The sequence below is a fragment of the Schistocerca gregaria genome, chromosome 3 (genome assembly GCF_023897955.1).
Source record: "Schistocerca gregaria isolate iqSchGreg1 chromosome 3, iqSchGreg1.2, whole genome shotgun sequence".
NCBI classification, from domain to species: Eukaryota; Metazoa; Arthropoda; class Insecta; order Orthoptera; family Acrididae; genus Schistocerca; species Schistocerca gregaria.
This window is the reverse complement of record NC_064922.1, coordinates 662,748,880-662,768,857: the sequence shown is the minus strand read 5'-3', so window position 1 is coordinate 662,768,857 and position 19,978 is coordinate 662,748,880. Positions and strand designations below refer to the sequence as shown.

The 19,978-nt window shown below is 39.6% G+C and overlaps 1 protein-coding gene across 3 annotated transcripts in view; it reads left to right on the top strand.

Moving 5' to 3' along the window:
- Positions 1 to 19,978, top strand: part of LOC126354915 (breast cancer type 1 susceptibility protein homolog) — a 245,320-nt gene that overhangs the window by 14,119 nt on the left and 211,223 nt on the right. For all 3 annotated transcript variants that reach the window (XM_050004985.1, XM_050004984.1, XM_050004986.1), the window contains exon 2: positions 9,947 to 10,164. In XM_050004985.1, the coding sequence (XP_049860942.1) occupies positions 9,947 to 10,164 (218 nt within the window). The remainder of the gene's footprint in view (positions 1 to 9,946; positions 10,165 to 19,978) is intronic.

The following is a 19,978-nucleotide window of genomic DNA, read 5'->3' as shown; positions in this document are numbered from 1 at the left end:
GTCACTTAGGAGGACAAACAATGCTACAAGAAATAGTAGTGTGTTAGAAAATCTTAAAGATGGCTTAGTTACAACCCTTTGAACTTAGACAATAAATCACAGTTACACATCAAAGCAAACCTGAATACATCTGTGATCTCAGAAAAATGAGCCACATCCAGTAATACATCATCATTTCAATATCTTTAAAACTACAAAGTTAATACCCCACAGTGAATAAACATTTTTGCAATACATTAATGAATTAACAACTTTTAAATACTTCGTGCAATTTCGACACGATATCTCAGATGATAGTATTACACGATAGTTCTCATACCTGATAGCCACTCACCTGTCTCTTGTTTATTTATTGTCTTATGATGTCTTTTATGACTCTTTTATTATGCAAATATCTGTCAGAAAATAAGATTCTCCACATTTACACAGCAAATGAATACAGCATCAGTAATTTATCTCGTAGTTTGTTATACTTGTGTATTTCTTTAATGAACTGTGTACTATTTTGCCAATTATTTAGATATTAATTGCAGATGGTAACAGAAAATTGTGGTAATTTAAGTCATATATGTTAGCTGACACCAACTTTGTACAAGAGTGTTAAAAGACACTTGTGGTAAGCAGGCCTAAATAATTGTTTAAACTGTATTTAATGACATTCTATTCTCATTTATCATGAGCGCACTTGTGCAAAAATACTTGCTTATTTGTTTATGGACAAATCTTTACTTATGTTTATTGTGAATCTCTTTGAATGATCAAATGTTTACGACATGTATTTAATTTAAATATTGTTGTAATTTATTAATTTATTTCATGAAAGTGGTCCGGTTGAGTCAGATCAGGTTGTAGAGCTTAAGAGCGATGTATTTTTGGTGGGGACGGCCTTCCACCAATGGAAAAGCAGACAGGAGCGGAACACTACAGGAGTCAAGTGGAGTCTGGGACTTTTCAGGTGTAGAGCTCAAGGTAGTGATTCTGGACACTTTTATGCAAGTTCTGGAAGAAAACAGACCTGTTGGGAGTAACACGCACAATTCCATTGTCTAGCTGATTGATTCTGTGCAATGAACAGGTGCTATCATACTCTTTCTGAAGGGGCTTTATATTCAAGGGGTCTGAATGTGCCCCAGAGTAGGACTCTAACTTTTTGTGCTTTTATATGGAACTGAGGATAGACAGAGTATGAGTTACTGTTCTTTGCACTGCATGTGTTAATTTATGAATCATCATTACCTGTTTTGAGCTGGTGAATGTTTGTGTATTGTGATTATGAAATTGCCTTAGTTTTCGTGTATCTTTGATGACTATTTAGTTTGGGGATATTGCTACCATTCTTGTGATGCTCTAAATGTAATTTTACTGCATTTGGTGATGGTATTTTCTGACTGCATTTTAAGTGATTATTGTAGGACCACTTCCTGTTTATTTGAGGTGTCCTTTCTCGAATGAACATTATTTAACTTAATTTGCTGTTGTCCCTATAAATTAACACATGTTAGAATAGAATCCTTGTTATTAAATTATTCATTTAACTTTTACATTTCTGTGTGTTTATTAACTCGCAGATCTAGCCAATGCGTAGACTATTTGACTGTAGGATCGCAGGTACAAGTTGCTATTTGTAGTGAATTAGTTGCAGGGCATGAAAGCAGATGTGCATGGCTCGACCCCATGACTACATCAAGCTATTCTATTTAAACAGAGCTGTGCGTGGTCGAAGTACCTAAGATGTGAGCAGTATCAGGCAAAGTTACAACTGGTTCGCTCATATGGGTGCTGCTTAGTAGAGCAGCTACACAGCAGTAACCAGTAGACGCCATCGTAAGCCCTAGACCATTTTTTAGTTTTAGCAATTTTAGCTGTTTCCCAGCACTTCTGACACCAATATCTATATCATTCATTTTGGAAGTGGTGTGATAATTAAACTGGGGCAATAGTTTTGCATCTTCCTTGGTAAAGGGACATTACAACATGGAGTCTATCTTTTCTGGTTTTACTTTGCTACCATTAATTTCAGTTCCTGTCTTGTCCACGAGTGTCTAGACTCAAACTATCAATGGAAAATCCAGGAAGGAATGTAACAATATACTATCCCTCCCACTCCCCACCCCAGCCTCCTGCTTAACCCCACCCAGTTGCCACACCCATCATGCACTGGTGCTGCTGCTCACAGTGTGTTGACAAAGACCTTAATGGCTGAAAGCTATAATTGTGAGAATCTTTTTGTTGTGCTTATCTGTGACACAGAATCTCCGCTATATGGTGTGTGGACACAAACTATGGTGTCTAAAGCCTTTCCATGTTATGAGAATTTCTTTGGGTTTTGTGAGAGATTTTATGATTAAATTCTGTTACTTTAGTCATTGGAGGATTTTTTCGATTGCCTCTTGGGAGCTAAATGCATTTCATTCAACATTTCTTTATATGTAACTTTATGCTTTGTTTTATATCTGTTATGCATACATAGTTGTTTAGTTAGAAGTTTATTTATGGTGGTTGTAGGCCATCAAGGGTCACTTTCATTATGATCTGTTCTGCTGCACACATATATCTACTACTATTTTTAACTTGAGCCGTAGTTCTTCCACACTTATTACTTGAATGCTACCATTTGGGGTTTCTCTTTGAGCTATCACAACAGCCTCTTCTTCTAGCTCACTGAACATAAATCTTACCACATGTTTTAATTGCCCTTTGTATAATCATTGTTGCTACAGCTGCCTCATGGTCAGCAATACCTGTTTCAATATAGACCCTTCATTGGAGTTGGTATTTCACATGGGTAGTGACTGTTTAGTGAACGTTGATTTACGACTTCTGTGAGTTTGTTTCATTAACAACCATGTACAAACTGGACCTGTGAAACAGTTGTTAATGATTACTCCTGTAATTAACTTGTTAGTGGTAATTTTGCTGAATGCTAAAGAGATTGTAAAGCAAACTGTAAGCCCTACTCTCTAGAAGATTATCAGAAAGTGACTGGAGATTCAGAGACCTTAGTGGATGCATGTTATTTTTAAGTATGTCAGAGCTATTCTGGATTAGTATAAGTAATGGATATATTAATCCAGCAGGGAGTTTATTCAATAATAATAATTTTATTTTGACAAATGCCATGTTTTTGTTTTTCGTGGCCTGGTTTAAGCCTCTCAAATTGATGTACCACTTGTAAGTCACCGTACCTTGTACCATAAATAGTCAGTTCCTTTCCAGTTTTGCTCTCAAACGGCATGAGTGAAAAGCAACTGTATGCTTTTGTATGTGTCCCAATTTCTAATTTCTATTACCTTATCTTTGCAGTGCTTAAATGAAATGTATGTAGGCAGCAGTGGAATCATTCTGCAGTCAGCTGCAAGTATCAATGGGGTTTCCCATTTGAGTTCACGAAGCACCTCTGTAATATTAGCATGTTGATCCAAGCTACTGGTAACAAATCTAGCAGTATGTTTCTGAATTGCTTCAGTGTCTTCCTTTAGTCCAACCCAATGGAAATCCCGAACACTTGAGCAGGAATGGGGTGCACCAGTGTTTTAGACACACAATCTCCTTAAAAGATTTCTGTAAAAGATAAGCTTCACTTTTCACCTTGTTCCATTTCATATCACTATGCAACATTATGTCTAGTTATTTAATCAATATGACCGTATCAAGCAGCATACCAACAGTACTCTATTTGAACACTGCAGGATTGTTTTTCCTAGCCTGCATTAACTTAACATTTTTCTGCATTTAGAGCAAGCTGTCATTCATGACACCAAGTAGAAATACCATCATCTCATTTATGGTCAAATACATCAGCACCTCCTACAGGCTTGGCTAGCATCTGCATTTATGTTCAAGCATGCATTTCTTGTGCTGTTTCCATATTTTGTCCAATTCTGTATTAGATGAATTTGGCGGCCATAGTGTTCAGACAGCAAACTATAGATACTGTAAAATTAGAAACAACTAGGAAGGGCTTTAATGTTTGCACTGCCTCATTCAACTATTTTTTCCCTGGTAATGTAGCAAAAAATGGTTGATATAAACTTTCGCAATTCTCCGCAAACTCATTGAAACTTGAGAAAAGTGGCACAGACGAGAGAGGTGGTGAACCTTAAGCACCCTCTTTTACATCAGTTGTAGCAGCTCCTTGTACTGCAGTTGTTAGTGTTTGAGCAGTAGTTGTTCCTGTTGTAGCATGAATTACTTATTCTGCTACTGCTGTTTTTGCAGATCCAATTGTGGCTGTTGCTGGAACTCCATTTTTGATTTGTTGTGTCGCAATGTAAAGCATTCTGGATGTATGATTTCCCTCAGTGGCTCACCATTCATTTGCTGAGTACAAGTTTGGTGACCTCAGGGTCCTTGAGCTGGGGAGTGGTAAGGGAATGAGGATCTTGGCTTGAGCGCCCGAAACACAAAGACGATAAAAACCTCTATAAGAAAGTGCTGCAGCCTCAAGATGTGCTTCATGCTGATGAGATGCATGGCTGTTGTGGAATAGTCATTAGTAGGCAACCTTTGAAGAACCTGCCATACTTCAGTTGTTTAAGGCTTACCTAGGCACCTAGGGCTCTTTCTAGATGGAATTGTATTTCCTTAGCTGCTCGTGGGACCGAGATGGACCCTCTGAAATCTTCCTCTCCTACTGTCAGTGGAATGAATGGGCTGCTTGGAGAAGCCTCATGTGACGAGCGCTCCAGATTGTGGAGTTGTTAAGGCCCTTAAGATATTTAGCAATAGAATGCATGCTGCACATCAGAATTTATGTTTGATAGTTAAAAGGAGACATAGCATTTTTGAAAAAGCCTCTCCTTTTTACATTCATTAGAGGTCACTGCAGGGACATTAAAATCAATTACTTGGTTATGTAATGGGACGCTATTCCCAGGAGGCAATTAACTTTAAGAAAGTGAAATTCTGCAAATGCCATTGACAGTAAGCTCCACACCACGTTGAATTACAGCAGAGGTGTTGTTACATGTAGGGCTCATGGACATCCCCAAAGAAGAACTGAAAGTTGAGTGGGCCCAAGAAGGAATAGCTGATGTGCAGAATATCATGAAAAGGATGGATGGCAGTCTTGTCAAATCCAACTTGTTTACACTGATGTTCAGCAGCATGAAACTTCCAGATCTTCTTAAGGCAGGTTTCCTTCATATAAGCGTGCAGTCTTATGTAACCATCCCAATGCACTGTTTCAAACGCCAGCACTTTGGACGTCATACTACTCTTGGGTGTAAGAGAGAAGCCAGCCACTTGTGGCTGGCAATGCTGCCCACGAAGGAGTCACATGTTCATCACCTTTGAAGTGCGTGAGTTGCTCTGGGCCTCACCTTGTCTGGAGTCAGGACTGTGGTGTGTACCTTGAAAAAATGGAAGATACTAGAGCTGAAGACTACAAACCGCATCCCATATGGCGAGCCCAAAAAGATTTATAAAGTCATGCTGCCCCCCTTCCTCCCCCCAACATTCACTCTTTTACTTCAGTTCTTAAACAGCCAGTGCAGAAATCTGATGTTGCTACACTAATGGAGGTTGGCAGTGTCAGCACTAGCAACTGCATTTGCCAATGTAGTTGTCTTGTAGCAGTTATTTTGATGCCTGTCTCTCCTCAAAGAACTTCAGAAAAGGCCGCCATTGCAAAGCTCCCAGCCCCTCCGAAAGATCCAGTCTGGGATGCCACCCAGTGCTGTCATTATCACAGCCACAGCTGTGGTTCTGAAGCCTACTCAGGACGACGAGTCAAAGATCAAGCATCCACCACTGATAGTTAGGAAGTTAAGAGTCTGATGATGTTGACATCACTCTCCCTGATGTCTCCCAATATTTTTCTGCAGAGCTCATGGATCTTGGTGTTAGACTCAGGCAACTGTCTCGCCCCAAGACTGAGCCTCCACTCGCTGTGTCATTAAGGAGACAGCGAAGAATGTGTGGAAGTCTTACCTGCGGGCTTCTCACAGGGAATCAGTTGTCCTTTGTCGGCTACGCATTGGCCATACGTGGCTCACACATCCTCCATCGCAAGGACCCACCTCAGTGTTGCTGTGGCTCCCAAATGCCCAGTTGTTCACCTCTTGTTGGACTGCCCACTTTTAGCCATGTCCCAGCACCCTATCTTCAGCGCTGGGCGACAATGCCTCAACAGCAGATTTAGTTTTAAGTTTTATTTGTGGTGGTGGATTTTATCATTTTATCTGAGTTTTAGCGCATGTCCTTTGTCCCTCTGTGTCCTCCACTCTAGGACTTTTAGGGTGGAGGTTTTAATGAGTTGCAGAGTGTCTGGATTCTCCTTTTTTATTCTCGTGGTCAGCCAGCCATGGTAATGTGCTTTCTTGTTTTTCATCTCTTCTCCCGGTTTCTTGCGTGTCTCTGTGGTTTTCTTGTCCATTGTAGTGTTTCTTGTCCTGCCGTTCTTCTGGTTCATCATTTCTCCTGTTATTGTGCCATACATCTTCTTTGTTTTCTTCTTTCCATTGGGTAATTGTGCTACTGGGAATAAGGGACCAATCACCTCACTGTTTAGTCCCTTCGTGTCTGCCCCCCTCCCCCTCCACTTTTTAACCAACCAACCAAACAAACAAACAAATACCCGCTGTGGGTTCACCTACAGGGCAAAAAGACAGGATAAATTGCAACCATCGTGGTAGATGGCTCCCATATTACAAAGGAACATAAATGGGTTCAGGACACATCTGGAGGAACTGAAACTGTTAGCATAGGAATGCCCCCTGTGCTTGCGTTAGCAGGAAATGAATTTTAAAGTGTCTGATGCCCCTGTATTACAGGGCTATACACTATATCACAAGAATGACTTGACTGTGAAAAGGGCCAAGGGAGGGGTTGCTTGTTTGTCAGTTACATGCACCACTCCTCTGCCTTCCCCTAGCTTATGACCTGCAGGCATTTGTTGCTGAAGTTAATTTGTGCCAGATGAGCACTGTTTACTCACTGTATTTACCTCTGCCTGATGCGATAGACTCTGAGGCTCTATTGGATCTTATAGAACAACCCCCTTGCCCATTCTCCTACAGGGAGACTTCAATGACCATCTTATCTTGTGGGGCTCGACCTCTACTTGCCTTCGGGGTTGGGGTTTGAAGACCCTCATGAAGTCTCACCAACTGCGCATTCTCAACACAGGTACTCCTACTCATATCTGTGCTACTACTGGGTCATTCTCGGCCATTAACCTCTTTTTCTGTTCTTCATCCCCTGCCGTCTGTTCGGTGGCAAGTCATTGACGACCTCCATTCAAGTGATCACTTGCCACTCCTCATTCACCTACTGGATGGAGTGTTACCTGAACAGAAGTCACTAAAATGGACCGTTATCATGGATAACTGGACAATATTCAACTAGCTGGCTGAGTTTGAACACCGCGTCAGTGTCCGGGAATGGGTGGATCTCATGCTGCTGTCTTATTTGAAGACCATTGACGCTGTCCACCATGAGTGGATTAGGCTGGCCATGGGTGCTTATAGGACCAGCCCCATACCCAGTCTCTGTGCTGAGACTGGTGAATTGCCACTTACAATCTGACAGCAACTCCTCATGGTGAGTCAAGCATGTAATTTCTCACAGTTCTTAATTCACCTGCGTATGTACTGTTGATCATCCACCTGTGGAAGCCTTTTCTCCAATCGTCCATGAATAACAAGGCTGTTTGGGATCAGCGTGCGGCATTTGCTGGAGTCGTGGCAAGGAGCAAGTACAACCCCAAACCCAGGGTTTTAACCGTCTACCACCCAGGTTACTGCAGAGGCCCAGAGTAATTTTCAGTGTAGTGCAGTACAGTAGAGATTGTACTCCTGTGTGTGTTTTTAATACTTTATTTTCTGCCATCTTAACTGAACATTGCTACTCTACAGCTGTCTTTATGGATGAGTTGAAACAGGGAAACTCTTTTGGTTACTTCATTATTTTCCCTGATCTTATCCTTAAGGTCAGACTGCCAGAAGACTTTACTGTCTTCGATATGGAACTGTATGTGATCTTGCGGGTACTGGAGTGGATGAGATGTGATTCAATTACTAAATTCCCTGTGTGTTCTTTTTCTGTGAGTGCGCTTCACTATCGACAATGCTTGTATCCATCAGTAAAGTAGTTCAGAGTATCCAGGATGCCCTCCTCCGACTACAGTGGCCGAGGAAAGAAGTGTCCTCCTGCTGAGCGCCAGGGCACGTGGGTATTGCGGGGAATGAAGGGCAGATGTAGCAGCCAAGGAGAGGTGTCACGATTCTCAGTTAGCTTGGTGCACCATCCCCCTGCATGCTGTTGCTTCACTGTTGAGACATAGTCTTGTGTCAATGGGAGGATAGGTGGCTGCGAGTGACAGACAATAAGATCTGTCTAGTATAGCCCACAACAACGGCCGTGGGGTCCCTCCTTCCAGCTATTCACAACATTAGGTTCTCCTTACTCATCCCCGCATGGGGCACAGCCCTATGACACATGAATTCTTGCTCCAAAAGAGAAACCTTCAGTGTGTGGTGCTTGTGGCATACAGACAACTGTGCGCCATATTTTATTAGACTGGATTTACCAACGGAACTACCATCTATTTTAGGTAACAATCAAACAAATATGGTAAGAGTTTTAAGGTTTTGTGATTTTTTTCCAACGTATTTCCGAAAATTTTAGGGAGATGTTTGTAACATGTTGACTGGATGACAGGCTCAACCACTTTTTTTGTGAGTGGTCAGTCAGTCACATTGCCCTTTGCTTCCTCTTCTTGTTTTTTAGCTCCACTGTTATGTTATTTCTATTTTAATCCCATGAATAGCACCTCTTTTCCTTTCTCCATTGGTCTTACGGTATGTGAGATAGAGTAATTGTGAGGTCGATGCGAATAGAGTAATTGTGAGCTCAATGCAAGTGAGTGTTACTTTTTATGATTCCTGTTCACAGTATAACATTTTTCTAATTTCAGCCACATTCATTTCTTTTAATGTGTGTAAGGGCACTGATAACCTTGCTGTTACTCTAATCCACCAGTAGTCTTCAATGACTGTCCAGTGTAGCCTTTCCGGTGATGGCCTCTGCTTTCGTGTGCTGTATCTGCCAGATACTACTACACAGAGTGGCCCTAATCAATGTCTCTTTCCAGTGAGTGTTTGGACATTCTTGTGCCTTCATTGTTGCTGAGTGGGGATGCAACTGTCTCCATAAATAACTACAAATGACTCCTTCACCAGGGCATCTGCAGTGGTAGTACATTTTATAGCAAGAATTCCACAAACAGCTCTATCTTGAACCAATTTTATTAAGGCACTATGAGTTTCATAGTCTATAACCGCATCATCAAGTGCATATCGAAACAGTGAGAAGTGAAAAATGATACTTACTGAACTCCTATATATATCAAAGTAATACCATAACCATAAGCATCTAATTGTGAGAACAGACAAAAACACAAGTATACTTACAAAAATTAAAACATGGTAAACCGTATGGCAGCGAATATAGAAGGCTCAACCATCATTGTTAAAACTATAGGGTGGATAGTTTTCAACGAATAAAAAGTTGGGATACAGAAATTATCCTATGCCATGTAACAAAAATGTGCCTAAAAACAACGAGCTAATGTGAGATGTTAGACCAAATGCAACATATTATTGAGATAAGAAGCACAAAGCATACCAGTAAGTAAGCACTGCATAGAACCACCCATGGTAAGCCTCTGCAACCACCTGCTGCACTGCACGCACAGAGTGAGGCGGTGAGGTAAAGTCTGATAAGGGAGTCACTGGCGCAAAGAGTGGTATCATGATGTAGGGTGGGAAAAATCAGAACCATGTCCTCTGTATGCTAAGCTTTGCTTTGTTACTCTTAATTCTATTAAAATTGGTCTAACAAATTTTCGACTTTAATATGGCTATGAAATATTATGTAATTTGCCATTTAATGAGAAAAATGAAAAGTATTCAGAATGCTATCATATATCGTGTGGGTTTTGCAGCTTGGAGCTGCTTAAGGATCCAGTGCAGACACGGTGTCGTCATTCCTTTTGTCAAGACTGTGTGAGCACCCTTCTCCAGAAGTCACGTCATCCACAATGTCCTTTATGTAATACTGCTCTTGGGCGTCGTGGTATCAGTGAGGATCCAAAGAAAGCTGCTCTAGTGGACATCTGTCAGCGTCTTACCATTGCTGTGCAGCTTGATCTTGGCATTGACGGTGAGTATTGAGTTACTGTTTTGTGTTAATAATGATAATATTTTAGACAACTTTTTCCATTTTTAGTTCTCTCCCATTAAAAACAGAAGCAATAGAGATTTGTCAGTACTTTATCTAGAAGCAGAATGGACTTACTCTGTGCACTGTACAGTTACTTGAATTCGTAAAAGGTTGAATGTAGCTAGAATGAGTTGAATTAATATTATTTGAATGAACAATAGCAGAGTGTATAATTTGAACAGAAAGTGCCTAGAAGCAAAGAGAGTGAGATACAGAAGAGGGTATAAGATACAAAACAGTTGTTCTTAGGTGACTGAGCAACAGTTGTGATAAGCTTAAATCAGAGATATTTCATAAAAAATGTGATATTCCATGAAACGTATGTCATTACTTTTGTATTCAAGAACTTCTTGGTTTGCTAAGAAAAATATTTCTCTTTATAGTGTGGTAGATTCAGAATTGATTGAACCTTTGTCTTTTATGGGCAGTTTTTTAATCAACTTGGCCATCTGAACATAACTCACAATGGAAAATCCAGGATGGAATGTGAAAAGGAAAGTTTCTACCCACCATATAGCGGAGATGATGAGTGGCAGATAGGCACAACAAAAAGACTGCCACAATATAAGCGTTCGGCCTACAAGGCCTTTGTGGAAAATAGACAACACATATGCGCGCGCGTGAACATAACTCACAGCTTGGTTTGAACCCCACATGACCAGCATCTCTCTCCTACTTTGCTTGTATTGTCGTAGTATTTTTCTAGAAAAGTAAATGTATGATAAACAGCGTTGCTTGTTACAGTTGAATTTGTATTTCACAAAATACAACAGTGTGTGTGGCACACAGTGCTTAGTTTGTGGGTATCATTAATTTCTTATCTACTTGTGAGTTGTAAGAATAACGCTTGTTCATGAGTTCCTGTGAATCTAAATTTTTTGATTTAGGAATAAGGGTGCATATGGGATTTTAGAACTGAATGTCTTTCCTCACCTCTGCGCCCCCCCCCTACCCCCCCTTCCCCCTCTCCATCCTGTCCCCACTTTCACAAATCGCTATACAGCAACAACAACAAGAGACACAACCGCACCACAGATCTTCACCCATAGCATTGATGCTGTTTACTCATACAGGTTGTCCTGTTCTTGTGCAGGAACCTCATTGTGCTGGTGCATCTGTTGGTGATTCAGCAAACTTTTCAAACTAGCTTTTTCCTATAAGGAGCAGTGAAATGAAAATGAGACAAATGGAAAAAAAGTAACTGTTTATTATTTCTAAAGCCATCACCATAACTCATAATATGTTTATCCTACTGTTAGACAATATGGTCGTCTCTTTCATGTCTTCATGGAAAAGTGTTTGTGCTTGACTACATTATGATGATTGTGCCGAGGTGTGCACCTTTTGTCTGAAGCAAATAGAAGGCCACGAACTCCAAAAATGTGGAAATCATGTAGGGAGAGATTGGGACTGTATGGGGGATTTTTAAGGGCTTCCAAGCGAAGCTTCTGCAGCATATTCTAAACAGCCAAGGCAATTGTGGGCAGGCCTACATATTGATAAGGTTGTTTCAATTAAACTGCAGAAGTTTCGCTTGGAAGCTGTTATATGTCCTCCATACAGTCCTGATCTCTGCTCACATGATTTCCACAGTTTTGGAGCCCTGAAGAAACACTTTGTGGCTGTCAATTTGCTTCAGTGGAAGAGTTATGATCATGGTCCATAGGCAGTCACAGACATTTTTCGACAAAGACATTGACCATCTTGTTCTACTGTGGGATAAGTCTATTAACAATTATGTTGATTACTTTTGAAATAATAAAGAGTGTACTAACTTTTTCCCATCTGTATCATTTTCATTCGATTGCTTCCTTATATAATTAATAGCTTTTCAGCAGTGTGACTGAAGGAGTAGTCACAGAAAGCAACATGGTTAACAAATTAGTCAGTGGCACGAGTTAATAAATAAAATTGTATTGTCACACAAAAAGTTTATTTGGCATAAGCAGAAAAATGCTGCTATTAAAAAAGTATATATTGTCTAATTTTACAAGTCTCTCACATTCAGACCTATGGGGGTACTGAATAGATGTTATGAGAAATTCTCTTTAGCTTTCCTTTTTGACTGTGTATCAGGCTGTTTCCAATTCAGTCAGAGAAGAGGTAAAAAGCTGATGACAAAATGTACTAGATCTCCAGAATGATTGGAACTCACAGCCAAGACAGCATTTGCTTTCACATAGTAGCCAGTTTGCTACTGAGTTAGCAAACCATTACCATATTCAGCTTTTTGTTATTGCCATTGTGATGGCTGCAACAGATAATTCACAGCAGGGAATTATGTTCTTGGATTAAAAATGTTAAATTTACTAACTCGATGACACGCCTTACTTGCGAATTATTCAGAGCATTCAATAAAAATTGTAAGAAAATATCATGTTGAAGTGGTGCAGTTCTAAAATGGTTCATTCGCTCTTAGTTTATTTCCAGTTCCTAGAAGCCATTAGATGTACATTGCCTAACTTAACAGCAAGGGCATGAGGTTGCCTAGCACATCCACACATGCACTAGAATTTATTAAGCAGGCTATGGATAGTGGCATTAAGGTTTTAATGGTAAAAATAAGTGTTTATTAAGTAATAAATATATTCTTCTATAGATAGCACCAGTTCTTAAGTGGAACAACCCTTTATACAATCTATCATAATCCTGATATATGATCAGTTGAAGAACGAAAAGTAGTAAAATTCATAGAATGTTTGCTCGCTTCGAAACATCCAACACTCACAAATATTAGAAATGTGTTAGTACTTTCACATGGTTTTTATAGCACAGAATGGAATGCATGTGATAACATTCAGAGTACCATACTTGAACATGTATAATCAAATTACTGCATTTGAATTTCCAACTTTGTGTAAATGTTCAAAATCAAACTCCAGTGCACGTATGAAAGTTAAAGTTTGCGATCAGAGTTTCTCCTCATAGAATCACTCGTAGGTCTCAATTTGGTGGAACTCTTCAAAAACAGAGTCTGAAACTCATTATAAAATTTTAATGTACTTTCACGCAAGAACATTCTAAGTTCATAACTTTATAATCTTCCATGGATCAGAAAATCAAGTGACGTGGACTTGGCATAGTCCTGTGCTCAAATTTCTGCTGGAAGAACCTTTTTCTCAAGAACGGGGAGGGGGGGGGGGGGGGGGGGCGGACCAGCGAAAAATTTTTGATGACCAAAATGATATGTGGAAGCTTAACTTTTCTTGTGGTTATACTCTGTAGTAATTTAAATCGTTAACTTTTTCTGTTTGTGGGTTTGTGCTACACAACAGTGATGTTGCTATTGGCTGACTACATCACATGTCCCATGCTCTGAATATCCGCTGTCATTGGCTAGCAAGATCATGTGAGCTACGATCAGTTGACAAAAGCACATTGCAATCTTGATTTCATTGCTTCAGAAGCTACTGCGCTGTAATTGGTGGAATTTGTGTTTTTATTTTTGTAACAGGAAAATTAGTCAGTGCAAATGTTCTTGGGCATAACTGCACAGAAAGGAGCTATCCAAAGTGTGTTGTTTTTTGCTGGGTTGCATTTTCCAGAAGTTCTACACCGTTGTATAAAACCTTCACCATTCAAAGGATTGATACGTTTTACAGCTCCGAGGGAAGATATATTGTCACTTAACATGGAAGAAATGTACTTTCACCCAGGAAAAACTTTATTTTTAACTGGAAAATTCGGGAATTTTTTCTTGTCCGCGTATACACCCTGCATTAGGTAACATGCCTTGTTATCTGACTGTCTGTCTATCCATCTGTTAAGACCCCCTTTTCTCAGGAATGGGTAGATGTGTCAAGTTGACTTGTGTGTTAAATAACAACTTTGTGTGAAAAAATTTTTAGCATTCTACATCAATGCATTCTAAAGATGATGATGTTGTTGGGGTCTTCAGTCCAGAGACTGGTTTGATGCAGCTCTCCATGCTACTCTCTTCTGTGCAAGCCTCTTCATCTCCGAATAACTACAGCAACCTACATCCTTCTGAAGCTGCTTAGTGTATTCATCTCCTGGTCTCCCTCTACGATTTTTACCCTCCGCACTTCCCTCCAGTACTAAATTGGTGATCTATTGATGTCTCAGAATGTGTCCTACCAACCAATCACTTCTTCTAGTCAAGTTGTGCCACAAATTCCTCTTCTCCCCTATTCTATTCAGTAACTCCTCATTAGTTACATGATCTACCCATCTAATATTCAGCATTCTTCTGTAGCACCACATTTCAAAAGCTTCTATTCTCTTCTTGTCGAAACTACTACTTCAACCATCATCAGTTATTTTGCTCCCCAAATAGCAAAACTTATCCACTACTTTAAGTGTTTCATTTCCTAATCTAATTTCCTCAGAATTCAACTACATTCCATTATCCTCATTTTGCTTTAGTTGACGTTCATCTTGTAGCCCCCTTTCCAGACATTGTCTATTCCGTTCAACTGCTCTTCCAGGTCCTTTGCTGTCTCTGACAGAATTACAATGTCATCAGCAAGTCTCAAAGTTTTTATTTCTTCTCCACAAATTTTAATTCCTACTCCAATTTTTTCTTTTGTTTCCTTTATTGCTTGCACAATATACAGATTGAATAACATTGGGGATAGGCTACAACCCTGTCTCACTCCCTTCCCAACCACTGATTTTCTTTCATACCCCTCGACTCTTCTAACTGCAATCTGTTTTCTGTACAAATTGTAAATATACTTTTGTTTCCTGTATTTGACACCTGCCACCTTCAGAATTTGAAAGAGAGTATTCCAGTCAACACTGTCAAAAGCTTTCTCTAAGTCTATGAATGCTAGGAACATAGGTTTGCCTTTCCTAAAATCTGTCTTCTAAGATAAGTTGTAGGGTCAGTATTGCCTCATGTGTTCCAACATTTCTATGGAATCCAAACTGATCTTCCCCGAGGTCGGCTTCCACCAGTTTTTCCATTCGTCTGTAAAGAATTGGTTTTAGTATTTTGCAGCTGTGACTTATTAAACTGATAGTTCAGTAATATTCACACCTGTCAACATCTGCTTTCTTTGTGATTGGAATTGTTATATTTTTCTTGAAATCTGAGGGTATTTCGCCTTCTTGCTCACCAGATGGTTGAGTTTTGTCAGGGCTGGTTCTCCCAAGCCGATCAGTAATTCTAATGGAATGCTGTCTACTCTTGGGGCCTTGTTTCAATTTAGGTCTTTTAGTGCTCTGTCAAACTCTTCACGCAGTATCGTATCTTCCATTTTATCTTCTTCCATGTCCTCTTCCGTTCCCATAGTATTTCCCTCAATTACATTGCCCTTGTATAGGCTCTCTATGTACTTGTTCCACCTTTCTGCCTTCTTTGGTTAGTACTGGTTTTCCATCTGAGCTCTTGATATTCATACAAGTGGTTCTCTTTTCTCCAAAGGTCTCTCTTAATTTTCCTGTAGGCAGTTACTATCTTACCCCTAGTGATATATGCCTCTAAATCCTTAACATTTGTCCTCTAACCATCCGTGCTTAGCCATTTTGCACTTCAAATCGATCTCAGTTTTGAGATGTTTGTATTCTGTTCTGCCTGCTTAATTTACTGCATTTTTATATATTTTCTCCTTTCCTCCATTAAATTCAGTATCTCTTCTCTTGTCCAAGAAGAGCCCTCTTCTTTTTACCTAGTTGATCCTCTGCTGCCTTCACTATTTCGTCCCTCAAAGCTACCCATTTTTCATCTACTGTATTTCTTTCCCCCATTCTTGTCAGTTGTTCCCTAATGCTCTCTCTGAAACTCTCTACAACCTCTGGTTCTTTCATTTTATCCCCACCTCCTTAAATTCCCACCTTTTTGCAGTTTCTTCAGTTTTAATCTACAGTTCATAACCAATAGATTGTGGTCAGAGTCGGTATCTGCCCCTGGAAATGTCTTACAATTTAAAACCTGGTTCTAAATCTCTGTCTTACCATTATATAATCTATCTGAGACCTTCAAGTATCTCCAGGCTTCTTCCATGTATTCAACCTTCTTTTATGATTCTTGAACTAGTGTTAGCTATGATTAAGTTATGCTCTGTGCAAAATGCTACCAGTCAGCTTCCTCTTTCATTCCTTACCCCCAGCCCATATTCACCTACTACTTTTCCTACTCTTCCTTTTCCTACTATCGAATTCCAGTCCCCCATGACTATTAAATTTTCATCTCCTTTCACTATCTGAATAATTTCTTTTATCTCATCATACATTTCTTCAATCTCTTCATCATCTGCGGAGCTAGTTGGCATATAAACTTGTACTACTGTAGTAGACGTGGGCTTTGTGTCTATGTTGTCTGCAATAATGTGTTCACTATGCTGTTCGTATTAGCTTACCTGCATTCCTATTTTTTTTATTCATTATTAAACCTACATCTGTATTACGCCTATTTGATTTTGTATTTATAACCCTGTATTCACCTGATCAGAAGTCTTGTTCCTCCTGCCACCGAACTTCACTAATTCTCACTATATGTAGCTTTAACCTATCCACTTCCCTTTTCAAATTTTCTAAGCTACTTGGCCAATTAAGGGATCTGACATTCCACTCTCCGATCCGTGGAACGCCAGTTTTCTTACTCCTGATAATGACGTCATCCTGAGTAGTCCCCACCCATAGATTTTAAAGATACAGCCATTTATGTCACATATTTTGGTACCATGTCAGTATTGATATTAATAACAAGCAAAAATCTTTGAAATTCTCGATTCCCAGGATGGATGAACTATTTATACACATAATTGAGTTTGTACAGAACTCTTGGTTTTCTAGTCATACACTTAACTGGATTATTACACTTGCACAGACTTGATGGTGAGTCATTCATCTGACGAAGCATTCAGTTGCTTCCCATTATTCACTTCAGGCATCTACCAACTAGCTGTAGATCACTTTCTTTTTCTCCAGTGCAAATGTATCCACCTCTCTATTAAACTGCGCCAATTGTAGTTCTTCAGACAAAATTTTGTTGTATGTCTTCAGCAAGATAGTTCAGAAAATTGTACTCCTTTCTTATCGGTCCAGAGAACCTCAAACTTGGCACAGCTTCCTCATCTGGACTGCCAGAAACGGTGTGTTTGATAGTTTTGACCCTTGGTCAAGTTTACAGTCAGAAACAGAAATAAACAGGAATAACTAAAAAATTACTACTCTTATCACAAAATGGCGCTAACCTCACAAATATAATGACTAATGAGACCCATCACAACAAATTTTTTGTTTGTAGCTTTAATGTGGAACTGATTTCAATTTCAATCAAATTTTGATAAAACACAAATGACTGGCAAACTATTGCTCACAAGAGCATGAAACTCTGCCTCCCAAGTTGTTTAGACATCCTGAATGTGACTGGATAAAAATGATAGCTTATTTTTGAATGCAGTTGTACAATATTGTAACAGTAGCCTCGGAATAATGTCTCGTTGTTGCAGCTGTCGTACATTGTACTAATGACCAAATAGACCTCATACCCCGTAAAGTTCAAGTGGATAGAAAGTTTTCTACCAGAGAGAGAGCAGTATGTTGTCCTGAATGGGGTGACTTCTCAAGAAACAAGCAGAACTTCAGTTAGCGGCATTAGACTGTATGCCGATGATGCTGTAGTCTACAGGAAAGTAGTATCACACGAAAGTTGTGAACAAATCAATGAGGATTTGCAGAAAATAAATGTGTGGTGTAATGACTGGCAGTTGTTGCTCAATATTCGTGTGACCTACTGCCTATAACACGGCAAAAATCCCCATTAATGTACCACTAAAAAATAAGTGCCCAGTCTTTGGAAGCAGTAACATCCATCAAGTACCTGGGTGTGACTTCAAAATGATCTCAAATGGAATGATCAGATTACACAAGCAGTGGGCAAGGCAAACTCTAGATTGCGGTTTATTGGTAGAATCCTGAAGCGATGCAGACCTTCAACAAAGGAAATTGCTTACAATATGTTAGTTTGTCCAGTCATAGAGTATTGTTTCCCTTACCTATTGGGTCTCATTCAAGAGATTGAGAAGGTCCAAAGAAGAGCAGCAATTTTTGTGACTGGTACGTTTAGCCATCACGAGAGCGTTACGAATCTCATAGAAAGTTTGAAGTGGGATACACATGCAAATAGACGACAAGCTAAACGGAAATGGCTGCTGACTAAATTCCGAAATCCGATCTTTGCCGAGGATGTAGAGCATATATTATTACCACCAACTTTCAGATCGTGCAATGATCAGCTCTCAAAGAAGAGGAAAATTAGAGCTCATACTGAGGCGTACAGACAGTCGTTTTTCCCTCATGTGATCCACGAGTGGAACAGAGGGGGGGGGGGGGGGGGGGGGGGAAATGACTTTGGTGTGACGAATTGTACCCTCCACCACACATCACTTGGTTGCTTGCAAAGTAGATATGTAGATGTAGAAGCAAATTTAGTGAGAAGGATAGTTACTACTCACCATATAGTGGAGATACTGAGTCGCAGAAAGGCACAATGAAAAGATTGTCGGAAAGTTAGGTTTTGGCCAACAAGGCAGAGTCGGGCTTGAGCTGCCAGAGACTGTGTGTGTGTGTGTGTGTGTGTGTGTGTGTGTGTGTGTGTGTGTGCGCCTTGTTGGCTGAAAGCTGATTTTCCGACAGTCTTTTTGTTGTTGATTTTTGCGACTCAGCATCTACACTATATGGTGAGTATAAACTGTCCTTTTCATTATTACATTCCATTCTGGATTTTTCCATTGTTTGTTAAGTCAATTTAGCAGGATAATTCTGCACCACCTGAGGTAACAAGTCGAACATCACTGAATTGCCAGTTACATTCTGCACTGTTACCAAGTTTCAATAACGCTAGTGGCAGGAAGAATACATTTTCACGGACAATCTGTTTCTTTGAGCGTGCCCTAACTGATCTGCTCTTGAGGAGAACAGTTTGCGCTTAAAAGACGTGCAAGAAGCTGCTGAGTTAACAAAGTGTCTGAAACACAAAAAGAATATTCCAGTGAGTTTTATTTTCATTTCTATCAGAAATTACAATGTAGTTAAAAATATCACGCAGTTGTATCGACTGCAGTAGGAGCACCATAAATTAAGAGTGATCGACTGCCCCCTTCATCATTAGCTGTTAAAATTATTTTGTGTTTCTGTATTAAATACACTGTGGGCTGAAAAGCTCATTCACCAGACAGTAACTTTTTTTTAGCGTATTGTAAACATTCAGTGTAGATAACACTTTTTGATATGTTATTATAGACTTAAAAACAGTTTGTCTTAAGAGTACTTTGTTGGCACTGCCTGGAAAAAAAAGGAACACAAATGAAAAGAGAGTAACACAGCACTGATCCACTGATAAAGGTTTCAAATGAAGAAAGGGAACTGCGCAAAGTTATCATACGCAATTATCAGAAAAGTGGGCTCCAATTGCCATGAAGCAATAAAAGCAGCAAATGTCTGCAGTGCAATATGAAATGAGGACTGATTTGCTTCAGAATATGAAAAGGGACACAAAATACTGGTGATAATATCTACAGTGTGTCAGTCTGGAGCATAATTGTTGTTTATCTTATAATAATCAAAAGAACTAGAAGTTCTGTACACTTGTGATGATTACTGTACAAATGCTGCTGATGTTTTATCAGTGAATGCAAAAAGTGTCTGATGAATGAGCTTTCCAATTTGCAGAACGCTTAAGACAGACACACCAGCAAATAATTGATAAAAGGGCTCTCTAATTTGCAGTACAGTTAAGACAGAGACATCAACAAACAATAAATGTTTCTTACATATTTTTATCCTG